This window comes from Neodiprion lecontei, chromosome 2 (assembly GCF_021901455.1).
Source record: "Neodiprion lecontei isolate iyNeoLeco1 chromosome 2, iyNeoLeco1.1, whole genome shotgun sequence".
In the NCBI taxonomy this organism is placed as follows: Eukaryota; Metazoa; Arthropoda; class Insecta; order Hymenoptera; family Diprionidae; genus Neodiprion; species Neodiprion lecontei.
Window position 1 is genome coordinate 12,986,927 of NC_060261.1, and position 22,950 is coordinate 13,009,876.

General features: G+C 36.2%; 4 protein-coding genes across 4 annotated transcripts; 1 reads left to right on the forward strand and 3 right to left on the reverse strand.

The window, feature by feature from the left end:
* Positions 1 to 1,440: 1,440 nt before the first annotated feature.
* Positions 1,441 to 6,080, reverse strand: LOC107227898 (zinc finger protein 836). Its single transcript, XM_015669178.2, has 5 exons — positions 4,596 to 6,080; positions 4,455 to 4,540; positions 3,198 to 3,513; positions 2,895 to 2,998; positions 1,441 to 2,774 (listed from the first exon to the last, which is right to left on the reverse strand). Exons 1-5 carry the CDS (start codon positions 5,704 to 5,706, stop codon positions 2,001 to 2,003), a joined length of 2,391 nt encoding a protein of 796 aa, XP_015524664.1. The 5' UTR covers positions 5,707 to 6,080; the 3' UTR covers positions 1,441 to 2,000.
* Positions 6,081 to 6,770: 690 nt separating this feature from the next.
* LOC107227919 (follicle cell protein 3C-1) lies at positions 6,771 to 8,389 on the reverse strand. The gene is made up of 4 exons (XM_015669200.2): positions 8,130 to 8,389; positions 7,629 to 7,916; positions 7,381 to 7,452; positions 6,771 to 7,147 (listed from the first exon to the last, which is right to left on the reverse strand). The coding sequence occupies exons 2-4, from the start codon at positions 7,905 to 7,907 to the stop codon at positions 7,034 to 7,036; spliced, it is 465 nt and encodes a 154-aa protein (XP_015524686.1). The 5' UTR covers positions 7,908 to 7,916; positions 8,130 to 8,389; the 3' UTR covers positions 6,771 to 7,033.
* An 837-nt stretch (positions 8,390 to 9,226) lies between these two features.
* On the reverse strand, positions 9,227 to 11,387 carry LOC107227899 (armadillo repeat-containing protein 7). The gene is made up of 4 exons (XM_046730573.1): positions 10,805 to 11,387; positions 10,358 to 10,525; positions 9,883 to 10,191; positions 9,227 to 9,815 (listed from the first exon to the last, which is right to left on the reverse strand). Exons 1-4 carry the CDS (start codon positions 10,911 to 10,913, stop codon positions 9,331 to 9,333), a joined length of 1,071 nt encoding a protein of 356 aa, XP_046586529.1. The 5' UTR covers positions 10,914 to 11,387; the 3' UTR covers positions 9,227 to 9,330.
* A 1,825-nt stretch (positions 11,388 to 13,212) lies between these two features.
* LOC107227950 (arylsulfatase B) lies at positions 13,213 to 22,524 on the forward strand. Its single transcript, XM_015669278.2, has 8 exons — positions 13,213 to 13,551; positions 17,224 to 17,383; positions 18,051 to 18,277; positions 18,636 to 18,876; positions 19,084 to 19,241; positions 19,808 to 20,102; positions 20,556 to 20,863; positions 21,740 to 22,524. The coding sequence occupies exons 1-8, from the start codon at positions 13,405 to 13,407 to the stop codon at positions 21,971 to 21,973; spliced, it is 1,770 nt and encodes a 589-aa protein (XP_015524764.1). The 5' UTR covers positions 13,213 to 13,404; the 3' UTR covers positions 21,974 to 22,524.
* Positions 22,525 to 22,950: the final 426 nt, after the last annotated feature.

Below are 22,950 nucleotides of genomic sequence, written 5' to 3' on the forward strand. Positions count from 1 at the left end.
TTGCTTCTGCAGCAAAGTACTGCGGCAGCATTTTGTTGCCCGTGAAAATCCAGCCTTATATGTTCTAACGCGCGACGCTTCAGTTTACTGTTTTACCAACAGTATAACAACATAACGACTAGAACACTATCGGGGGACGTCATGAAGTGTTGATCTGAGAAATCCCACGCTCGATCCACACTCGCGTTCTTCGTACCCTTGAGTCCCCGAGACTCTAGTGTTTCTCCATTTTGGAGGGCCCTCTGATATTATACGAAATAGGTTTTTGGCAATAATTTTCGAAATGCATGGTCGGTAAGCGCATGTTAGTAACGTAACCGACCCACACGGACTGACCATGGATGCTTTCCGATATTAGCTCAGTAGAGTGCCTACAAAGGCCGTGTTCGTAAATTGACTGCCAGCACTAAAAATTCCCTACGTCAGAGACAGAGCTGCCCATGAACTCGGCAGCGCAAAAGAGATAAAAGATTACTGACAGCACTGTCAGTCAATTTTCGAACACGGCCAAAGTTTGAAGGGATACTAGCTCCTAATCACTGTGGCATTCCTAAGATTCCGCCTTCGCCGTCAGTTGAAAATTAGGGAAATTGTACCCTGCAAATTAATGCAACGCACTCCATGCAGTCATCCAGTGCAACCAGTTATAAAAAATATTCGGTATTTACATCTAATTGCTCAATTACCTTGAAACACGGTGCTTCTCCTTGCGACGCGTTTCAAGTCGTTATTCTCAAATGCCGAAGGCAGCTACGATCACCGTGGCTAAGATATATCCCCATAATATATCCTCAATATGTTACTATGCGTACAAATATGCGTAAAACGGCCATTCTAGCGTCGATTAATTTTGAAATTTATTTACCAATTCCACGCCTGTCTTAGAAATATTCAACATCAAGCGATTTTAGAGAGAATTGCAGGATTCTTTTATGAGTTTCAAAAGGGAATTTTCATTAGAATGAAGTATCGTATTATTTTGCGCGCACATAATCATTGCAATTTCTATTACAGGGCGGGAAAAAAAAACCAATCCAGTTTAAAACGGGCATAAAATCCGAACGCGTCGACCAATCTTTACGTTCTTGAAAAATGGACTGTGAAAAGGTAGCTGAGAACATGAAAAAAATAATATTAAAGAACGTGCAATTTAATTTCCATCTTAAATTGTAATTCGCAGTTTGATTCTGGAGTTTTAGCAATTCTCCTAGATTCTATTCAGCTGACCTGAAACACGAAATTCATACGCATGACGTAAGGTGTATACTTCTAATTATGAGTAAAAAAGCTTTTAAAATTCGATGGACGCGTTCGGATTTTATTAACGTTTAAACTTGGTCTAGTTTTTTTGGCCCACCCTATGATCCGTTTGACTAATTTATGTTCGTTCAAATGATATTTTCAAATATATCTCTACAAATAATCTGATGAGTTTGAAAACTACGAAACTGGATGTGTTCCTCTATACTTAAACACTGTACCAAGTATATAAAAATATCTTGATTCAAAATTATACCACCATCTCATTGTAGTAGAGATGAAAATATATGTACAAAGAAAACAAACACATATAATTTATTTATTTTGTGAGTGAGAATGAGTAAAAAAGACTAACGAAAATAGTTAATTATCAAGATATACAATCGAAGCTTTTAAGATTCACATTGCGCAAGTTTTGTAATTCGAAAACGCCTACTAAGAACAAATTTCACTTAATAACAGAGATGTATTCCACTGATTCTGTGATCACCACTACACACAGTTTTCTCTGTCTTACGAGTAACTTGAGAAAGAGGATCAGGCAAACGATGATGATCGCTTTGATTAGTGATACCAAATTTAAAATATAGCATGTTAAAATATTTATGCAAGTTACAGAAAACCTGCCTAAGAATTTTGTTTCTAATGTCTACAATGTATATACATATACCTATGTATATTTATAACTTAAATATAATGATTGTACTTGAAGGGATTAAACGAAATTGTTCTTTCTGAAATCATTTGTGTGTTTCTGTATTACCGTAGAGTAATTGCTTCAAAGATTCCTCATTGATCGTTGAGGAAGAGATAGCTTCTGTGCTATTTTCGCTTACGAAGTCTTGTTGAATCATTATATCGTGACATCCGTTCATTCCACATTGAAAGTCATTTGTCATTGAGTGTAATGCAACGCTGGACGTCTGATTGACATTATTGACGATAGTTTCACTGCTTGTCGGGGAGGAAAGTCTTAGGTGTTCCATTTCGTTTGATGGAGATCGAACTTCGTTCTCTGTGGACGATGACAGTCCCATGGAAAAGAAGTCGTTCTTTCCATCACCTGATAGCAATTCCTGCTCGGACTCTACTAAGCCACTTCTTACTGATATCTCCATAGAATCCTTGAGTGTTGTTCCATTTAGAATATTGTGACCCCACAAGTCCCTGATAAATGTTTCATCATTTCTTTCCTCATATTTCATTGCATTCAATTTCCGCTCTGTATCCACTTCCTCCTTCAATCGTTTACCTTCGACTTCTGATTGCCTCGTTAAAACATGCTGACCTAGGTTATTAATTATCAAAATGTACCTGTTCTCCTCGTTTGCTATACACTGAACTTGTGAAGTTTCGGTTTCTGACGATGATGGAACCTTGTTGGTATTGCCACCATCTGACGAACTGGAATCTTTTATCTGCGATACCTGCAATAGTCGCTGAACTAGGTCGCTCGACTGACGCACCACTGTTCCTGGTGGTTGCGCTGTACATTTGTGTGTTCGTTGACTCACCTAATGTAAAAGAAGAAAATACAAGCATTAGATGCGCTATGAGTAATAGTTTTTTCAAACCAGCTATATTCACAGTGTAGAATAGCTTTTTTCGATTTTGTAAATTAACTGATTTGTTACTTTGTATCTAAAGCATTTGCCACACGCTGTACATTTGTATGGCATCACTCCAGTGTGGATCCGCCGATGTACCAAGTACGATACACGTTGACGAAAACATTTGCCTGACAAAAAGGAAATAAATGATTGAACTAGGCTTAGTTGCAGATTTTCAACAATCTGGGTCTTCTCACATTATCCAGAGTGTTAGAAAATTAAATAAAAAATTGTAAATATTCTGATATCTGAAGAATGAAGTCTAATCTACTGTTTTCAGGCCTGTTCATTGAAAGAGAATAATCACCAAACATGAATTATGCGTACCGCATGTTTCGCAGGCAAAAGGCTTTTCGCCCGTATGTATACGTTCATGATTATGCAGAGTAGAAAGCTCCTTGAAAGATCTACCGCAAGTGGTACAAGTATGAGGTTTATCATCCTTGTGGTAAAGCCTGTGCTTGTGATAAGATTGCTGGAAAGTGAACGTTTTGTCGCAAATGTTACACCTGTAAGGCATCTCGCCAGAATGTAATCTCTTGTGCTTTTTCAGAAAATATTTTGTCGTAAACATTTTACTGCACACATCACATTCCCATTGTTTTCCCTCGTGTGTTTTCAAGTGTTGAGTAACATGTTGCTCCTGTTTAAATTTGAAAAAAATGTTTCCTGGTGATAGAATTCAGACAAAAGGTTTGATGTTAGAAATAAAAAATAAAAAAAATGCTCAGTACTCGAACTGAAGTTCTTCTGACAATTTTAGAGTCAAGGCATAAGGTTTGATCAAGAATCCTGGTGACATTTGTTTTCAGAAACTTTCTGAAATTTTAAATGATCTTAATCATATTATGAATTTCTTACAGCTTGTCAGTTTTCCTGGAAAATCTTTGAAAATTTGTGGAAATATTTTAATCTTGGAAATTAATTTCAGCAAATAAACAGTAAACCTTCACAATTTTGGAGAATTTCCACAAAATTTTCATAACTTTAGTTTTATTGGAGTTGTTCTTTTGCAGATAATATATCCAAACTTTTTAGCTAAATTTCAGAAAAAATAATTTGGACTGTTGCCTAAAAATGTCTAATTTCTCTTTCACAAATCCATGAAAAACACTAAAACTCATATTTTTTGCAGACTTGCGATATGAAATGAAGTTCTCGAAAAGTATGAGTTTTGGTTAGAAATTGGGCTGGTTTTCACCTCTAACTCGAAATGAACAGAAATATTCAGAAAGCCAAGACCTTGGCAGTTTTGGCAGGTTTTCAAGAGAAAGAAGAAGTTAGAAAAGAATTTGAGTTGTTCCCAGAAAGGGATTCGATTTTTACTTCAAACTTGAGTTGATAGGAAATAATAAAAAAATTTTAATCTCAGAATGTTTTGTCAGACCGTCAGTAGAAAATGAAGTTCTAAAAGAATATGTTTTTCTCTCCAAAAACTATCTCTAGAATTTCCTGAAAGTCTTCGGACACTACCAGAATAATTCAAAATTTGCTAAAAATAATACAGAATTTTTTTCATAACTGCAGATCAAACGTGTAGTATATCTGCAAGAAATTTCGGAAATTATTTTTACAAGAAAATACCTTCTTAAATAGTTTCCCGCAAGTTGGGCAGTTGTATCCATGTTCGCCGGGCATTGGAAAGGCGTCACCTTCCTTCGGTAGCGAGCCTAGATCACATATTGCGTTATTACTTCGACAGATTCGGCTGTAAAACAGTCTTACCTAAATTAAAACCAATATGTGCTACCCTCATATGAACCATAAGACTGCCCCTCATCTTGAAAACCTTCGGGCACAAATGGCAGGGGTAATTCTTCAATAAATCTTCAGATTTTCTGTTCAAATCTTTCTCGTTAATCATGTGCACAAGTTGTTTGTGAAGAGTTAATATGTTCTGATCAGAAAAATAAACACCGCATATGTCACATCTTTCGGTTTTTTCTTTTGTAGCCAGTGGTTTTAGCGACTTGATTTGTGGTGACACTTGGCATTGCTCAGAACTTCCTTGTTCCTTTTCAGAGTTCTCTGTTTTCATCGTTTCTGCTTCGTTGACATCTTTACCTTTGGCTACAGACTCAAGCAAAACTTCTATGTCAGTTTTTGGTAACACTTTTGACGATACTGTTACAATTTGAGATGAATTGGCTTCCTCAATAGCCGAATTAATTTCTTTGCTCAACAAAAAATTGTCCGACCAAATTGGTTGGAACTGAAGGATTTTTTTCCTACAATTTTCATCAACTTTCTCAGATTTGCTAGAATTTGTCAATGAATTTTCTACACACTGTTTCAATTGATCGTTACTAAATCCTGACGACGTTTGTTGAGTCGCCGACTCTCCGGCAGGCATAATACTCTGCATGTAAATTTCCTCGGCAACAGAATTATTCACATTGCGACTTAAGGTTGCAGATTGGAGTTGTGGCAACGTTTGTAAAAATATCACTTGATTAGTTGTCGTAGTCGATGGAACTATTTGACTTTGACTTTTTGGCAAACTCTTCACATTAGGAAAATCGTGTTGAGAACCGATGGTTTTGTTGATTACGTTCCAATTGTGAATGGTTGTGCGGTCGACGTCTTCTTCATTTCTTAAGTTCTTCTGATTGTCAATAACAGAGCTGATACCGTTCCTGGCATTATGATCGTTGGAAAAATTAATCGTGTGACTGAATAAATGTATGGTCAGCTTGTCTACGCCTAGTAATACTTCATTGCATACTGGACAAGCCAGTGGACGTGTCGCCACACTTATAAGTCCTGCGCGCAGTGCGTCAAGCGTCAAAAACGCAGGCTGAGAGCAGAGCGGACACGCAAGTAACTTTGCACACATTTTACTTGCTCTTGCGGTTCCTTTCAACGTAATTCTTTTAATACATGTACGACGGTTTAAACATCTTACACCTCACTTTGTCCCCAGCTTTTCGTTGGTATTCAGCAGATGCATTTGATTTTAGGTAGGAAAAATCAGTTATCCAACTAACTACTTATAGTATTAGGAACTGTAACAACCATTGCAAGCATGCTACCACTAGCGTCTGCATAGTTAAAATTAGAACAAAATATGCCCTTCTTGTTTAGGCTCTGCATTTGATCTTGACCTGTTTAGATGCTCATTAGACGCGATAATCAGGTATAGAGTTAAGTTGAAATGAAGATTTTTAAATTGTGTTGATTTGTTGAGTTGTAGAGCATCGAATCTTGATTTTGATAAAATCCGAATTTCTAATTATAGAAATGTCAGGCTTAATACTTATTTTCAGACAAAACTCGCTCCTCACACCTATTCTATATTTATATTCACTTTAGGGCGGGAGGTTCAAGAGATATACAACCATAATAATAGTAATATCCTGATTTAACAGGCATTTTTGGATTTGAGAATATGTGCAATGTATTGTGTAATAAAATTTTAGTCTTCGTTTGAAACAGATGTAATTATGAAATAAGAAGTACAAAAACATTTAAGGATGCATGGGCTACTCTGGATCAAACGTCAGGGAAACCGAAGAATAATCGTTCAATAAATCTATAACAATCTATTTTACGCCTAGATTAGTGAACACGAATAAAACAATATTTTTATCATGTAAAAGAATCGAATTTCAGCATACATGAATAACATAAACTAAGCTAATATTAAAAGTTTGAGAAAAGCTTTTATAATTAGAATGTTGACAACGATTGAAATCTGGTGTTTTTTTTTTTTAACCAATGTTAATGTTTTTCAGCTTAATTTGTTCATCACAGAGGTGTTCTCCAGAGATTGTTTAAAAACGTGTCACAGGATGTCAAGAGTGGATGAAAATATATTTATTCAAGTGAGGTACAACAGATGTTAGTCAATTACTTTTGCATATTGTAACTGTTCTATAATGTGCTTTTTTTTTTATTCTCCTTTAGACAGTTTGTGAAATTCCTACCAGCGAGCAAAATGAGCTTAAAAACATTAGAATTGAATCAAAAACACTAGAGTTTAATAGTTTTACAGGTTCTAATCATGAAAACTTTTCTCAAATTGTTAGGAAGTGTAAGAATTGCAGGACATTTCCGAAGCTTGTGGAAGGACATTTATTATTAAACAGCCAATTACCTATAATCGAAAAAAACATGCAAGTACATGCATGTTACAATTCTATGAACCGTCATCTTTTTTCAAATCAGCTTAAAATTGGACACTTGTACGACAATCCATCTTTGCAGCAGTATTCGCGTCCAGCTGAGAGATTTGTATTTATCCATTCGTCCTTGCAGTTCTTTATAAACAAGTATGCCTGGAAGTGAATTGTGGTATTGAAAACTAGACACAACATTGCAATTCCTACGAAAGCAGGAAATATGAATTTATCATCCTTATTGAAATGAATCTTCTCTTTTTACCAGTGTTATGAAAACATGTGATTAGAAAATTCAATTCCAACACAATATTACCAATTTTATCTAATTTTAAATTATATCAAGATATCGGTGAGCTCGTTTTTATTTTCTGACCTGATCAAACACTTACCCTTTCTTTGTGACAATCACGATCAATTGATCCACAAAGAATCGCTGGACTATTGGGAAGATGCTTGACAATCTGTAAAGGTCATTGATGTTCAAAATTATAAATAGTTATTCAATTGATGAATGAATGATCGTCGCACGTATTCATTTTCTATTTTTGATTCAAAAGAAATACCAATAGATAAAGACAAGAGAGAGCAGGAATTTAAATTGACGTTAATAGTTTTAGAAGAAAAACAAATTACTGACAGCGTCGAGGCATTTGTTGGTACAGAGTTTGTTCCCGACAATTGAGCAAGGAAAATCGTCCGGATGTTCATGGAGTAGAGCTGGATTCCCTTTGGGTTGTTCCTTGCTTCCCTTCTTGAACTGTCCGCTCAAAAATACCCCGCAAACACAACCGAGTGGCGTTGTTTCAGTTGTAGGAGCATCGGTCGTTGTCTCATTACTTGTCGTTGCTATCTGTGCCGTTTCATCCGCATAGATTTGCGACGCACACAAAATCACCGCCAGAATTTGTAGGCGCATGGTAATAAGCTGTAGGCACAAAAATAATTTGAGAGAAAACTTCACTGCCAGGAAATAACTTCTTTGTAATAAATCTGGAGAACATGTTTTAATTTGATAAACAGTACAATAAAAATCACGATAAATTTCGAGTTAGCGTTTTTTCTTAATAGTATAACTCAGTAAGTCCGAAAAATACAATAAAACATAATGCATGTCACTTTGATTCACAATTTCACTTACCTGTAGCAGAAATTAGACACTTCTTAGTTTAATGACTGGAACTTGAATGACGATTTAAATAATGATTTTCGCGTTTATCCAAATACGTTTTAAATCTGCTGATTGCAACATAATGCAAAGTTCGGAAAAATTGTCAGAGTCAACAATTACACATTGAGGTCAACAAGGAAAGCAAAAATTGCTTCGTGTGCAAAATACCTGCGAATAAATTGCAGCACCGCACAACAACTGTTGGCTGATTCCTTGGTATTGGTGAATAGTGTGAATATACATTAGACCTGTCGTTAAGAAGGGTGAAATCGAATTTCGATGGTCATACCCCTTAAATTGGTTCGGAATAATTTTAAAAAATGTTCCTTTTTTTCCTCTTTATATTTACCAACCCCTAAAAAGACTTGCTTTTTCTTATAAACAAGCATTTATTTTTTGAGGTTTTTAAGCAAAAATGCGTACCGGATTCAAAAAAAATCGTACAGTTTTTTCTAAATAAGCAAAAAGAAGATGTCCGTTCAGTTCAAAATGCCGCTTGGGAAATTTGGCTATCTCTATTTTTGACTCCGCTATCTAACTTTTAGTGTGGTAAGAAATTTCGACTAGTGAATCCAAACTTTTGAGCGTTCAAGGAACTCAATGTTATTTGTCTTAAGAAAACGGAAATTCTTTGCTGAAGGTAATATATGGAAATTCAAAAATTTCGGACACCTCATTTTCGTTCTTATAAGAAAAGGGATAGGTCTAATATACCTATGTTTTCATTTTCACAAATATTTCTCCCGAATGTGACAAAGCCATTCTGTTTTTTGTCGATTTTTCATTTTGTTGCTTCAACTTTTACGTTCTTGAAGTAAAAGATTCAGAAACTGTGTTACAAGTAATATTATCTAATTTTGTTGGCTACATTATGATAAAGTAAGAAATTAAATTGAAATATAATACTATGAGAATTTGTTTAAATTTGAGGAAATAATTAATTCTCTGAGCATTGTCTAATATTCAGAATTGATACAAAAGTTTTGAAAATGCATGTAGAGAAATTTCCGAGAACTTAGAGAAGTCAGTTTTGAGTGTGGAAAAAGATTCAGAAAACCACAGAAATGTTTGTTCTATTGGAAAACTGAGCACTTATTTCTCAAGATTTCACTTTTATTATTACACATTTAAATAACAAAAAAGTTAAGATTAGTGAACAGATATATAAATCCTACTGCGTGAAGCTTATTTTCTTCACTTGGGCATTACTCGCCATGAGTTTAGCTTCACCTTCAAGAACGATTCGTTCCATATTAGCTATGCATCGATATTTACACTTGATAATTTTCCTTACAGTGACTATTTCAACAGTTATTGAAACAGTATCGCCAGCATAACATGGCTTTGGATACCTGATTATCTGTTCGACGACTATCGTCCCAGCACCTGGCAATTTAGTACCGATAACACCGGAAACCAAACCATTTAGGAATGCTCCATGTACAATGTTCTTAGGAGACGTTATATGAATTGGATTGAAGTCATCAGTGAGCTTGGCGAAACTCAGAATATCATCCTCGGTTATCGATTTAGTTATAGTTATGCTATCGCCAGGCTTGAGGTTTTGATCAGAGGCAAGTTTAGATGGAAGTTTGGCACTGTAGGACCTTGAATACCTTGCGCAGAGTGTAAAAAGCCTGCTATTCATCACGGATTATTTAAATAATATCGTTGTGTGACCCGAAGTATCAAAATGTTGTTAGAGGGTGAAAATTAGCTCAATGCGGTAGCGGAATCGCGGAAACTGGGACAACTGTTGGGTGTTCTTTAATGTGCTTAACGTTGGTATCAGAACAGTAATCTGTGAGGAATATCGTTGCCAAGTTTTTAATTCTAATGTTGGAACTATTTGAGAAATATATCATAGATTCGATAATTTCAGGGGAAGTTATTAGTGGTTTTGAAAAAGGCGTGATCAGGAACATCAGTGTCGTTATAGCTGAAAGAACCGTTTCTTCATCAGAGGATGTCAGCAGAGACGATACAGCCTGCACACCGTGACTGTGAATGATGTAATCCTTGTTCTGTGGATCTGAAAGCAAAACTTGGGTTTTACATGGGAAATCCATGGCAAAAAAAAATTATCAGAAATATTCAACTGTCTGAAATTCAAATTCTGAGTAGTTTGGTAAAAATTTCTGAGTGCATGAAAATAATTTTTGCCAATGATGGATTTTGTTGACGATAAGTGAAGTTACCTAAACACAAGTTGCAGATTCCACCGATGGAAAAACGGACAAAATCTTTGTCATCTTCGGAGAGTAAATATAGAAACAGATCGATTACTCTCAGTTTACGTAGATATTCATAGTTTATTGGATCGTAGGCAAAATTGACCAAGTTAGCCAACACTTGTGTCTTTGCTTCTGTAAATATACAATCAATTTTCATATCAGTCATGTATTCAACAGATTTATTTTGCAAAAAATAAGCTCATTTGGGACTTTTCAGTTAGTTGGGTTAGGAATTCTTTCCCATGTATTCCTGTTAGTACGTTTGTTTCAACTGATTCCACATTTACATATTTAAAATTAAAATAGGAAGTCCGTCATCGAAATCTTTGTATAATGGAAAATCATGCAAGCTTAAAAGTATTAGCAACAACAACAAAACAACACAACAATCATAATAACAGTGTTGATTACCTTTAGACTTTGAAGTTTTGAATTCGTTGGTCAAAAGTTTTAAGAATTCAAAACGTCCAACCTTATTCTTTCCTGTACGTGCAATCAATTGTTCTTTTCTAGTAAACATAATATCCAAAATCAACGCGAATTCCTACAAGCCCAGCTTGGGTGTTTGATCTGAAGTTTGCGCGTTCAGGTTAGATTACGTTTCCTCTCGACTTTTTGTTTGCCCTTGCTCTACTCCTTTCAAGTTATTTTATTAAATTTCGCTTGTTTCTCAATCAAACTTTCCTTCACAGGTATTCGGAACATTATGCAAGTCACACGTGCGGATTAACGATATTTGACTCATTGATTTGACTCGTGTGTTTACCTGTGTTTACTATGATATTTACAGTGCTCGTCATGGGCGACAGAGGTAGAACTACTCACGAACGCGGCAGCGCAAAAGAGATAACAGGCTGTCGATAGTACTGGGAACTAATTTCGGAACGCCCCCTTCGCACATGCTGCGTTGACGCTAGTGTTCGTGCGATTGCAGCAACCGCAATTATCGGGAGGGTAACCCGAATTTTTCAGGTACAAGACATCTCAGTGTTAGGGGGACGGTAAATCTATATCTTAAACAGTTTTGTTGCGATAAATTGGATGTTGATAAAATTAAAAGTATGTTAAAAAATTTTGGCTCCTTGTGAATTTTTTATTCTCGACTAAATTGGAGTACCGTAAACCCCATCCTTAAAAATTTGAAGAACACAATTTTACATTCGGTAAAAAATAGAAAACTGAGAAAATATATTTTTAATATTATTGAAACATATTTTTCAGAAAAAGTAAATTGTTTTCTGCTTGAAAAGTACTCTTAAGACCTGTTTTTATTAGTTATAGAATCGTATTTATACTTCTTATATAAAATGTTGGAATGTTTGTGTGCTGAAAAGATTGTCATTTTTTTCAACTTTTATTGCTCACTTCCAAAATCCGCCGACCTTATAAGTTACATCTTCGGCGCTTGTTATATTCTGTTACCAGTTAGTTTTCTTAAAATTTTTAAATCTTTGATCAACGACATTGTAGCGAGCTTTACTTACCTTCGCTCTTCGCAGATCTCAATGATGCGCTATGATTTTCGTCACATTATACCAATGACAACATCGGCGATTTCTTGCATCACTGCGAAAGTTCTTGTACAGGCACGAATCCAGGACAGTGGGTGCAAAACCGAGTCCGAATGGGGCGAGCGATCACCCCCGCCGGAACTGCGTCTGTTTATAATGACTGTTATTAATTTGACTATGGCTTCTGTACTTTCAATCTGCGAGCGTTTTTTTTGAGCCAACGAATTTTTTAGGATATTCATTCTAGTTTTCCAAAAGTATTGGCAATGTGACGAAAACCATACTTCATCATCGAGATCCGCGTCGAGCGAAGGCGGGCAAAGCTCGTGGCAAAGCCAATCATCGAAGAATTATAAGTTCTAAAAAAACTAATTGCAAATAGGACAGAAAAATCGATGAAGGGATCCGAAGGTGTGACACATAAGGCAGGTGAATTTTAGGAGCGAGCAATTATGAATTTAAGGGGCGAAAATTTGAATAATTTGAATTATACCTTCAACCGAAAAATTAGGAGGTCTTGTTTTCTTCATTCATGACCTTTAGGCCTGCTCGAAAGTCGGTTACCACTGAAATTAAACGAATTCTCACGCATCTGTTGCGGAGAATCTCCTAATTGGGATTGAAAATTCACCTCTGCTCCCACGTGAGGACGTTCTTTTATTGTTACTTAGAAAATTGTTTTGCTTACTGTTGTCTATTCGAATGATTGCTTTCGTATAAAAGAATTGATAAAAAAACACCCTACTACGTCAGTGGCTTGATTGTCACGTGCGCAAGTCATGATAAGTTTGATAAGTCAATTGCAAAATCTGGATTGCGCCAGCTGATAAGTAATCTCAACAATCCACGAATAAATCAATGAATACAGTAAAATGTGTGCGCCGGTTTATGGTTGACATGGATTTATAGCTTCTTATAGATACAATGAAGACGCTCGCTTCCTGGTGAACTTTTCTCTAAAAACGTTCTTGGTATACCAATGAGACGTAACTGGGTGTGCGATTGCAGTGAGAAAAAGAAGCAGAAGACGTAGGAGAATAATAAATTGAAACAAACAGGAACAAGAAAGAAAAACGAGAAGGATAAGAAATGGGGCAAGATCATAGTATGAGAAACGGTCTCGGGCAGGTCTCAGGTTGCACGTATATATTCAATGAAGTTGACCGAGCACCGGAGCACGTATTTTGCTGATTGTCCGAGTCATTAGCCACATACGAGCTTAGTTTCTTCTCTGACAGATCCCCACCTCAATTCTTGAGGTTCATTCATACGTTGATATCCCCATCTTCCTGCCGCCTTTTGCTATATAAGCTTGGCGGCCCTTGGCAAAGAGCTTTCTCATATCCGCGTGCAGTTGGTCTTGAAGTGCATCGCTACCTGAGGTGTCGATTATTCCACGTTTGAATTGAAACAGTGTTTATGTATTATTTTTATAATTTTATCATTATTTCTGGAGGGTAATTACGACTATCAAATTAAAACCGGATATCAAGTAAAATCATGGTGCTGCGATTCGCGGAATTTGCGAGCATTGCTTCACTCGTACTCGCTTTCGTCTCCTGCGAACCTTATCGCGAATATTACAGACGCGAACCTACAGAGTATAACACCCCTCTTCACATCATTGTCATCATGGCTGATGATTTGGTAAGCCCGTAATTACAATTTTCAAGAGGGAACCATTGGCATTTCTACGTTTCGTCTGAAGCTTGCAGGCTACATTCTCAGTGTTTCAGATTGACAATGAGTTGTACTTTGAAATAATACTCAATTCACTCTTACCATCATTGTTTCTGTCGTGCAATAAATATCGCTTGTTAACTACGAAGAACCGAAAACGATTATCGATCCGAAATAAAACTTCAAGTGGCTCATAGCGGCCATTTTGATTTTAGAGCATTTTTTAACTTCACCCACCTAATTTTTTTTTCAACACTCGCTTGGAAAGTTCGTTTTTCGAAGTCTGTAGAGCCTACGTCAAATGCCCCTTTTCTGAATTGTGCGGTAAGACGAGGTTGGCGCATGCGCACACTTCAAATACAACAGGGCTTCTTTCTGCGCATGCGCGTTATAATTACTCATGTTCCTCCAATACCGGGAAACTTGTCCACAAGATAATGACTCTCCTGTCTATTGCGGGCGTCCGTAAATCACGTTATCGATTATATGGGGAGAAGGGGGTGCAAAAATCATTACGTCCACTTACGTCAAATGCAAATAACAACATTTACAATAAAAAAAATATTTCTATTACCGCGTACTCGTTGAGGCGCTGCAGCTCGGGGACTGGTGTGGCTTCTATCACAGGTATACCTATATATTTGGTCCCGAGCTGTATGTGCCGATGCTCGAGCAACCCCCACTTGACCTCCTTGACGAATAGCCTATTCGATCTTTATTGAGTACTATTTTATTGAGAAAGAACTGAACTTTTTACTTACTTATTTTCGGTCGGTAAAAATGAATACTGCGCGTGATTATTTATTCCTGTTAAGAAAGGAAGTCTAGATTTGTTCACGGGGGAAGGGGGTCGGTAATTTTTCTTATGTCATCTGAAGGGAGTAGGGTTGTCAAAAACCCTCTAAATTCGACGACGTAATTTTTGGGAGCGAATAATTTGAATTGCAAGTATTTCTATGTAGTTTCACGTCAATTTAGGGGGCGGATTGTGTGGCAAGGATGTAGTGAAAGTGGGAGAACAACCTTGCAGCAGTTAAGGGGCCATTCAAGTATTAGCTAATGCATTTTTTGCAAATTTTCGCATGCCACCCCTCGTAATAACGATTGGTCATGTTTTCTTGTTTTGTCCACTACTGTTTTTTAACGTTAGCTAACGCTTCTTGAAAAGTTTATTGGCAAGTCCATTCATTACCTGATGGGACTGGCAGAAATACCATTTATAACCGCATACTGATCAATTTATTCCCACTTTATTAAATATTAATTATTATTAATTATTAATACACATTAATATGTTCATTAAAACGTGAATCCATTATTCATTGTGTATTAAATAGATTATAAATTGCCTTGTTTTTTTTAAATGCATCCAATAAACATTATATTTGCTGGGATATTATTACCGAGCAATTCACGCATTATTAACACCTCATTTTAAAGATTCTTTATATTAATTGATAGCACGCACTTCAAATTCCCTATGTTAGCTAACGCTTGCCTAGAATGCCTACTACAATAGGGTGACATTAGATAACACTTCTCCGAATGGTCTACCCTTGTTTTAGCGTAATCTAATACCAGAATCGCCCCTAACACGATGTATTTTTAATTACTTATTATCTGTGACATCCGGGCCGGATGTAACAGATTACGCACAAACGGTTATTAAAAATTATAAATAAAGAAATTCAAAATAAAGTAGACCGTCTAGAGAGGTCAAGAGAATTGCGCTTTCGTGCATATTAAGAGTCGCTTTGCAGAGTAAACAAGTTCATTACCGGATTCGTAAGGGTAATTATATCAGTCTTTATGAGCAGAAATATTTTGTGTTTTTAAGATCGTCACACCTCAAAACGCAATGATTCAAACGTTGCACTATAGTAATCATCATCTTTTACCTTAGAATTTGAAATTTCATCAATCCAAATTAGGGTACTTGAGTTCAAAGTTTAATAATTCGGCGAAACAAATGCTACAAGATAGTTTACTGTCTAACCAGATTTTGAATCATAGTTATCAGCTGTTATATGTTCAACCGCGTGGCTTTAGAATAATTTTTTTTCGAATTAATTTTCACCTCGTTATAACAGTTTCGACAATATCGTACCAAGATAAAAAAAAAAAATGCCCCGATAGTCGTTGGAGTTTTTTTAAGTACACTGATACTCGAAATATTGAATTCCGCCTAAAATTGTGGTAGTTACGAGTAAATTTGTTCGCCATTAAAAATGGTCGAGGTCGTCCCTCGGTTTCGAACACTCAGAGAAGAGATTATTCACTGTAAAAAATATCATTCTTTAATTGCTTCAATCTGAATCATAGATATATTCAAATTAAGCAAAGTTGTGTTTGATTTCGCAAAAAGTAACAAAACAGAATTGCTTCGTTTAAAAAAATAATTTTTTGAAGGAGTTGACTTGGCGTAAAATTTTTTTTTTTTTTGAATTCAACAAATTAAATTGGTTTTTGAAATAAATACTCTGTAGAAATACATACAGCTGATGATCGTGTTGCTAAAACAACAAACTGATTTGTTTACGTTGAACATGGAAGAGTGTACCAGATATTACTTCAGATTAAATAAAAATTTGTTCAAGTGTACGGTAATTTGAAATTTATCAGTTTTTGAAAAAATTTATTCAATTTGAAGAATCTTTTCCCTGAGTAAGAGTATGAAAGCCGATGATTCCGGTTAAAAATTGGGTAGAACTCAAAAACACAAAGTGATTCATTGAACGCAAGTAACTCTGAGCGTTCTGATGAATCTTCAGCCGATTCTTCGGTTTGGTTTTTGCCAAGTTATTGAACTTGGAACCCAAATGGCCTGTTGTATCGGGACGATAGGGTTGTTTACTAGTTGCATGCGCCAGAAATGTGGCTTTGCCTCAGAGATCAAGGAGCATTCCGTCTCATTGTTAACTGCGAGTTTAATATTCTCCGGTGTATTATTATTCAGAGAGTCTGAGGTAGGCCGTAGGTATACGACTCTCGACTCGGATTAATAATGCACGCCGAGTTAAGGCAATTACCTCTTAAGATGCGGAGGCTTCTACTAGTCTACTTATGTTAGAACCGGCGCCCACGCATCCAGGGCGAAGAAGGAGAGGGGCACGTGCAATGAGGAAGATTATCCGCAGACACGGGCATCTGACTCACGGCGAGCCAAACAAATAAAATTCCTGCAAAGTGATGACGAAATTCATTTAGGTTACGTAATTGCCGCTCTGTGTTTAATTCATTCCTCCTTTCTTTCTCCTTCTCATAATTCTTCTTCTTTCGGTTGTTTGTTTGCCGGTAATATGCTGTGCAATATGTGACAATTACATGCGCATACGTACATTCATACAAACTCACGCACACACATATATGTATATTGCAGAACACTTTTCATTTTCAATGTATTATCTACAGCATGTGAAAAATTATCTAAGCATCAAATTTCAGTTCCGCTAACTTTACTGAACAATATAGCACCATCGAAACTTTGGAATATTAGTTTTATATTAATTGATTGACATTCATTTTCACCTATTCGAAACTCCAAGTTTGAATTATTCAGGAATTATGTGATTTATTTTTTTACGTACCGTTCGAATCAATGATCGAGAAGTTTCAAATGAATCATTGTATTTTTTTCAGGGTTGGAACGATGTTGGATTTCACGGGTCAAACCAAATCCCAACACCGAATATAGACGCTCTTGCCTACAATGGAATAATCCTCAATCGCCACTACACTCTGCCTTCATGCACACCCTCGAGAGCTGCTTTTCTCACCGGACGATATCCCATCCGTATGGGTAAGTTTCTGCCTTAATTTGATATGATGATGATTATTATTATCACTTGAAGGAAATAGAACAATTAACGCTGAAAGAAATTTTTAGTTCCGGTTACCGCTCAGTCCTTAACTAGTTTCATTTTTTACCACAACCGAAAAATATAGTTCTAGGTAGAAAATGAAAATTAGTTTTCTAGCTGTTACCGGAAAGTCTGGTATCCGTTACTAATCTTTCTCATTGCGATCACTGTTACTATGTTTTCTTGTAACCGTTGCGAAAATTTAATGCTTGTGCAACAATAAATTGACATTAAAGCCTTGTTTAACTAAAAAAGTAGAGTAAACCGAACAAACCGATTTCGCGTTGCAATTACCAAGAAAGGATCGACAATAGCGCAAAATGTTTACGCGTGCCTCGTTTTTCGTAATTCCAACAATATTCAAACAGTTTTTTTTTAACGATACCTGTTTTACTCAATTTTTCTAGTTACTATAACAATGAAATTTTTCTCACTGAAGAATGGTAAGTCTTATTCGAATTCAAATATGGCAACAATAATAATAAACAAAATCTATATCGTATGTTGAAACACAATTTTATACATATATTATAAGAATGATGTATTTCTAAATATTGTGAGTATTATACCACTCAATATTTTTTGTAATTAAATGATTTTTTATAGGGATGCAGGGCGCTGGAATTAAGGGTGGAGAACCACGTGGCATTCCACTGAACGTCCACACTTTGCCAGAGCACCTGAAAGGCATCGGTTACGTAACGAGACTAATAGGAAAATGGCACGTTGGTTATCACACGCCACAGCACACGCCGATGCACCGCGGTTTCGATTCGTTCCTCGGATTTTATAACAGCCACATTACTTATTTTGACCACAAATACAAACAACAGGTGATAAACATTCACAGCTCATTACTATCGTAATTCATTATTTAATGATTCGTTTAACCGATTTCCTTCCGTCATTCTAATCGTGAAACAATTTTTAAATATTGGAATGTATTGGGATTGAAAATAATAAAAGATGCCATCTAGCGGCAGAAAATTTACTGTGTACTGATCGCATCGTACGTAAATTTTAATTTTTTTTAAATAAGCATATCTCACTTTTTGTCAATTCAATGGAAGAAAAAAAATGGTTACCAACCCCTCCTTTCCTTACCCTACACAAGCTAATCGCTTATGGGGGCATACCTGAAAGGGGTTCGATTGTAATTATTATTTTTATTATTGTTATGTTTCGTTGCAGAATTTGAGTGGGTTCGACATGCACCGAGGAGTGGAGCCGGACTGGGGATCTCAGGGCGATTATGCTACGGATTTATTTACTGACGAAGCAATTCGGGTAATAAAAGCACATGACCCATCTCGTCCTCTTTATCTTCAAGTTTCTCACTTGGCGGTTCATCCGCCCCTCGAAGTTCCTCGCGAAGACTTATGGACCGACGAATTCAAACACATCCGAGAATCTAACCGTCGGATTTTTGCTGGTATGTAGATACCCAGATATTCGATAATTTCATTAAAATAATAATAACAATAGTAATGATCTGGAAAATCGTTTTTGGAGATGCAGAAACGGAGAATAAAAAAAATAAAATAAACCAGGTACACAGATTTCCGGATTTTTCTTCGAAAAATTTTATCATTATGGCATATGATTTAGGTTCTGATTCCTAGAATACATATTGTTTCAGCGATGGTCAGTCGCCTTGATGATTCAGTAGGCCAAATCGTGGCCGCCTTAGGAGCCCAGCATATGTTGAGGGATTCGTTGATCGTGTTTATGACTGACAACGGCGCCGCTTCCGTTGGCGAGTTTCGTAATTTCGGCTCAAATTGGCCGCTCCGTGGTGTGAGTTAAAACAATACAGAATTATTATAAACATGCTACCTGAAGATTACAAACAAATTAAGAGAAAAAAAAACAGAAAATAGCTTGACAATATGGCGTCGGGGTGATAATCAGGGGATTGTTTTTGGATCGTTTAGCAAATGGTAAGACATGTACAAAAAGTATCGTGCAAGCTGTTGCACTTTTGTTCCATGATATTGAGTTAGCGTGGGGTGAAATATGCGATAAAAAAAACCACTTCTATGATTAAATATCATCGCCATGACAATGGACTCGTTTTTGACTTGTTTTTATTGCACGTTTTACAAAATGATATCCAAGTTTAATTGCAAATAGTTTTTCTATTTTGAAAATGTTGAAAAAAATTTCTCGGATAAAACTCAATCGCCATGTGTATGTACCTGCTATAAAACGACTTCTTCCGAATTTTAGGAATGAGTGGGATACAGAATTAAGAAACCTTAGAGACTGAGTCATAAAGGCTGACAAATTTTGTTTTGGCACGAGATAATAAGAAACAAATGTTGTAATAAAATAAAATAATCTACCATCACAAACTCGCACAGACAAAGTACACCCTGTACGAAGGCGGAGTCCGAGGAGTGGCTGCAATTTGGTCACCGCGGCTCTACGATACGATGCGGGTTTCAGACCAACTGGTACACATGACCGACTGGCTTCCGACTCTATATGCAGCAGCTGGTGGTAAAGTTGGGGACTTGGGTGACATCGATGGTGTAAACCAGTGGCCGAGTTTCAGCACGGAACATGGTGGAAAAATTAGGAATTCGCTACTGTTGAACATCGATGAGGTTTCCGAAACTGAGGCGGCGATACAAGGCCGTTACAAACTCCTTCGAGGTTTTTAGCTAATAATTGTTAAACTGGCTAATCGGATGAAACGAAAGTGGAGATTCTTGTTTTACGGACCTATTCAACAAATCGTATTTTATACTTTTTTTTTGTTTAATGTAAGTGACGGAATCTGCTTAAACATTGGAAAAATTTAGGGTTCACGATCACTGGTCTTTTGGAATCAGTGAAAACAGTTCATAAATTTAAATGCAGTTGATTTGCACTCGCTTTGAATCCCACATCTTACATGTTATCATATGAATTTTGCGAACCTTTCTCAAAGCTCATACGCCCGCGATCATATAAACCCAATCATTTTCAATTATTCTAAGCAATTCTATTTTTCAGAAGAGAGAAAAAAGAATGAAATACGACTTGCTGAATCAGTTACTAAAACGCGATAAGTCCCGGTCTATCCCTTGAAAGCAGTTTTTTATTAGAGTTCTCTGCCTGTTTCAGGTTCTTTCAACCGGGGATTCTACGATGGATATCAGGGAGAATCTGGTCGTGATATGCGAGATGTGTTTTACAATACGAGTTTGGTTATCGGTAGCGCAGTTTCGAAAACGATTACTACTTATCTCGGGGGTCCAATCACTCAGTACAGTGCCATGATTCCTCTTCGTCTCAACGCTAGCGTCGAATGCACCGTATATCCCGGTCCGTTTCGGAAGTCACACTTTGACACCTGCAACGAGACGGAGTGCCTCTTTGATATTATTAACGATCCTTGCGAAACGAAGAATATTGCCAGAGATTTTCCTAAGGTGGGTAATACAGTTGCATGTTAAAAGTCCCGAGCCAGTTTTCTTTCGCAATACAAACCGGCAAGCGTTTATTCAAAACCAAATATTTGTTTCTAGTCGTATGTTATACTCTCATACAATATATAATATAGGACATTGGAAAAAAGATTGTTTTCCTTCGGAATAATAATTGACGAAAGTTTTTTATAACTGAAATTTGTCGCCGAATACAAAAAGTTTAATTAGATTCATCAATTCATAAGTAAAAGAAAATTATTTCTTTTTTTTCAGAGCAAATTTATATTGTTCAATTGATTTGAAGTCGGTCATATTTTTTTGTTGAAAATTATTTTATTTTATAATTTCTAATTTTTTTTTTTTTTGTGCTTATACATCTATAGATACTTTTTCAATGTGGCAGGACGTCGAAAAATGCAACTATATTATAGAATGAAAATTTAGATTTTCCCAAACAAGTTATTAATAGACCAGTATCATTATTAAAATTTCATGTGACTACCGGCGGCGCATGCGCTTTCCCATTAAACGCAATAGCTGCAAACTTATTTGATGATTTTTAGATTTATTCAAAATATTGTTCAATTTCAGGTGAAAATATTCATTTAACTTTCACTTATTATATCGAATAGGTACTTAATAAGTAAAACAATGATAATATTAGATACATTAATGACATAAATTAATATTGTATCGCGTTGTTCCTGGGAGTAAAAAACAAAAACCGACCGTGAGGAAATATAATCGAGTCGATCGATTAATCGAGTTTGAAAAATAATCGATCGTACTCGATTAATCGTTAAAGAACTGACGATTTAATCGAGAATCGATTAATCGATTATCTTTGGTCGTTCTCACCTTCGACACTTTCGTGTTTAGATAGTATCGGAGTTGGATCTTTTCCTGGAGAAGTACTCCAACTATTTGGAGAAACAGGCTCTGATACCGGTCGACTGGCACGCGGATCCTCGCAGCTTCAACGGCACCTGGCAGCCTTGGTTAAGCCCCGGAGCTTACGCTTACACAAAATGCGGGGCGGCGGTTAGCACAATCGCAATATGCGCCCATATGGGAATGGTTCTGCTGGTCGTCGGACTCCGCGCATTTCTTTGACTGAGGGACACGTTTCCCGCGAAAAATATAACCGCCAGCTTCCGTTGCTCCTACAAAGATGACGCTCAGAACTGCGCAAAAGGCGATCAGCTTACTTCTGCACAAAAAAGCAAGTATAATAAACGAAACGAGGAAAAGGAGGAACTAGTGGAAATCAATTTTATCGATGACGATTAAAATTACAATCAACTATAATATAATAACCTAACCACAACTTATTATAATTGATCTGTTACGCATAAATGATCTTATATTACTTATTTGCACCTCATATTTATATCTATATTATACCTATCGCATAGATGTAAGCGTTTTGTGCCGAATATATACCTATTATGTAAGTACAATAACAATAATAATAATAATAATAATAATAATAATAATAATAGTAATATAATAATATATTTATTGTATAAGTTTGAAACTGTGCAGGGAGCTTACTCCTCGAATGTAGCGACGTTGATTGTCAGTGAACCGCTACAGATGCATTCAACCAACAAAAAACGTTCGAGTACGAATCTTTCTAATTACACACAGCTGCAGCTAAGTGATCAAAATATTATATACAAGCGTACAAGTAATTTGTCCACAAAACAGATAATGAGTCGATTACAGAATTCAGCGCATGTCTGAATTTTTCATTTCGTCGACATATTTGCAGCTGTAAGATTACCAAAAACTGATTTGATTACAGCTGATTATAGATTGTGAAATTCGAAGTTTGGTGAACCTCTTTTTGATGATCGACGTGGAATAATTTATGACATTAAAGTGCACAGGTTACAGGTTCTTAAATTTATACACTGTAAACAATATTCTGGTGTGGACCTATATAGAATATGATTTGCTGTCAATTCAACACTATTGGTGTTCATGTAACACTATCTCGTGCTAAATCTTCGGATTGACCTCAAAAATTGTTCATACTAGTGAATTTTTACAGAAATTTTTTTACAGTGTACGCATATAACTATATA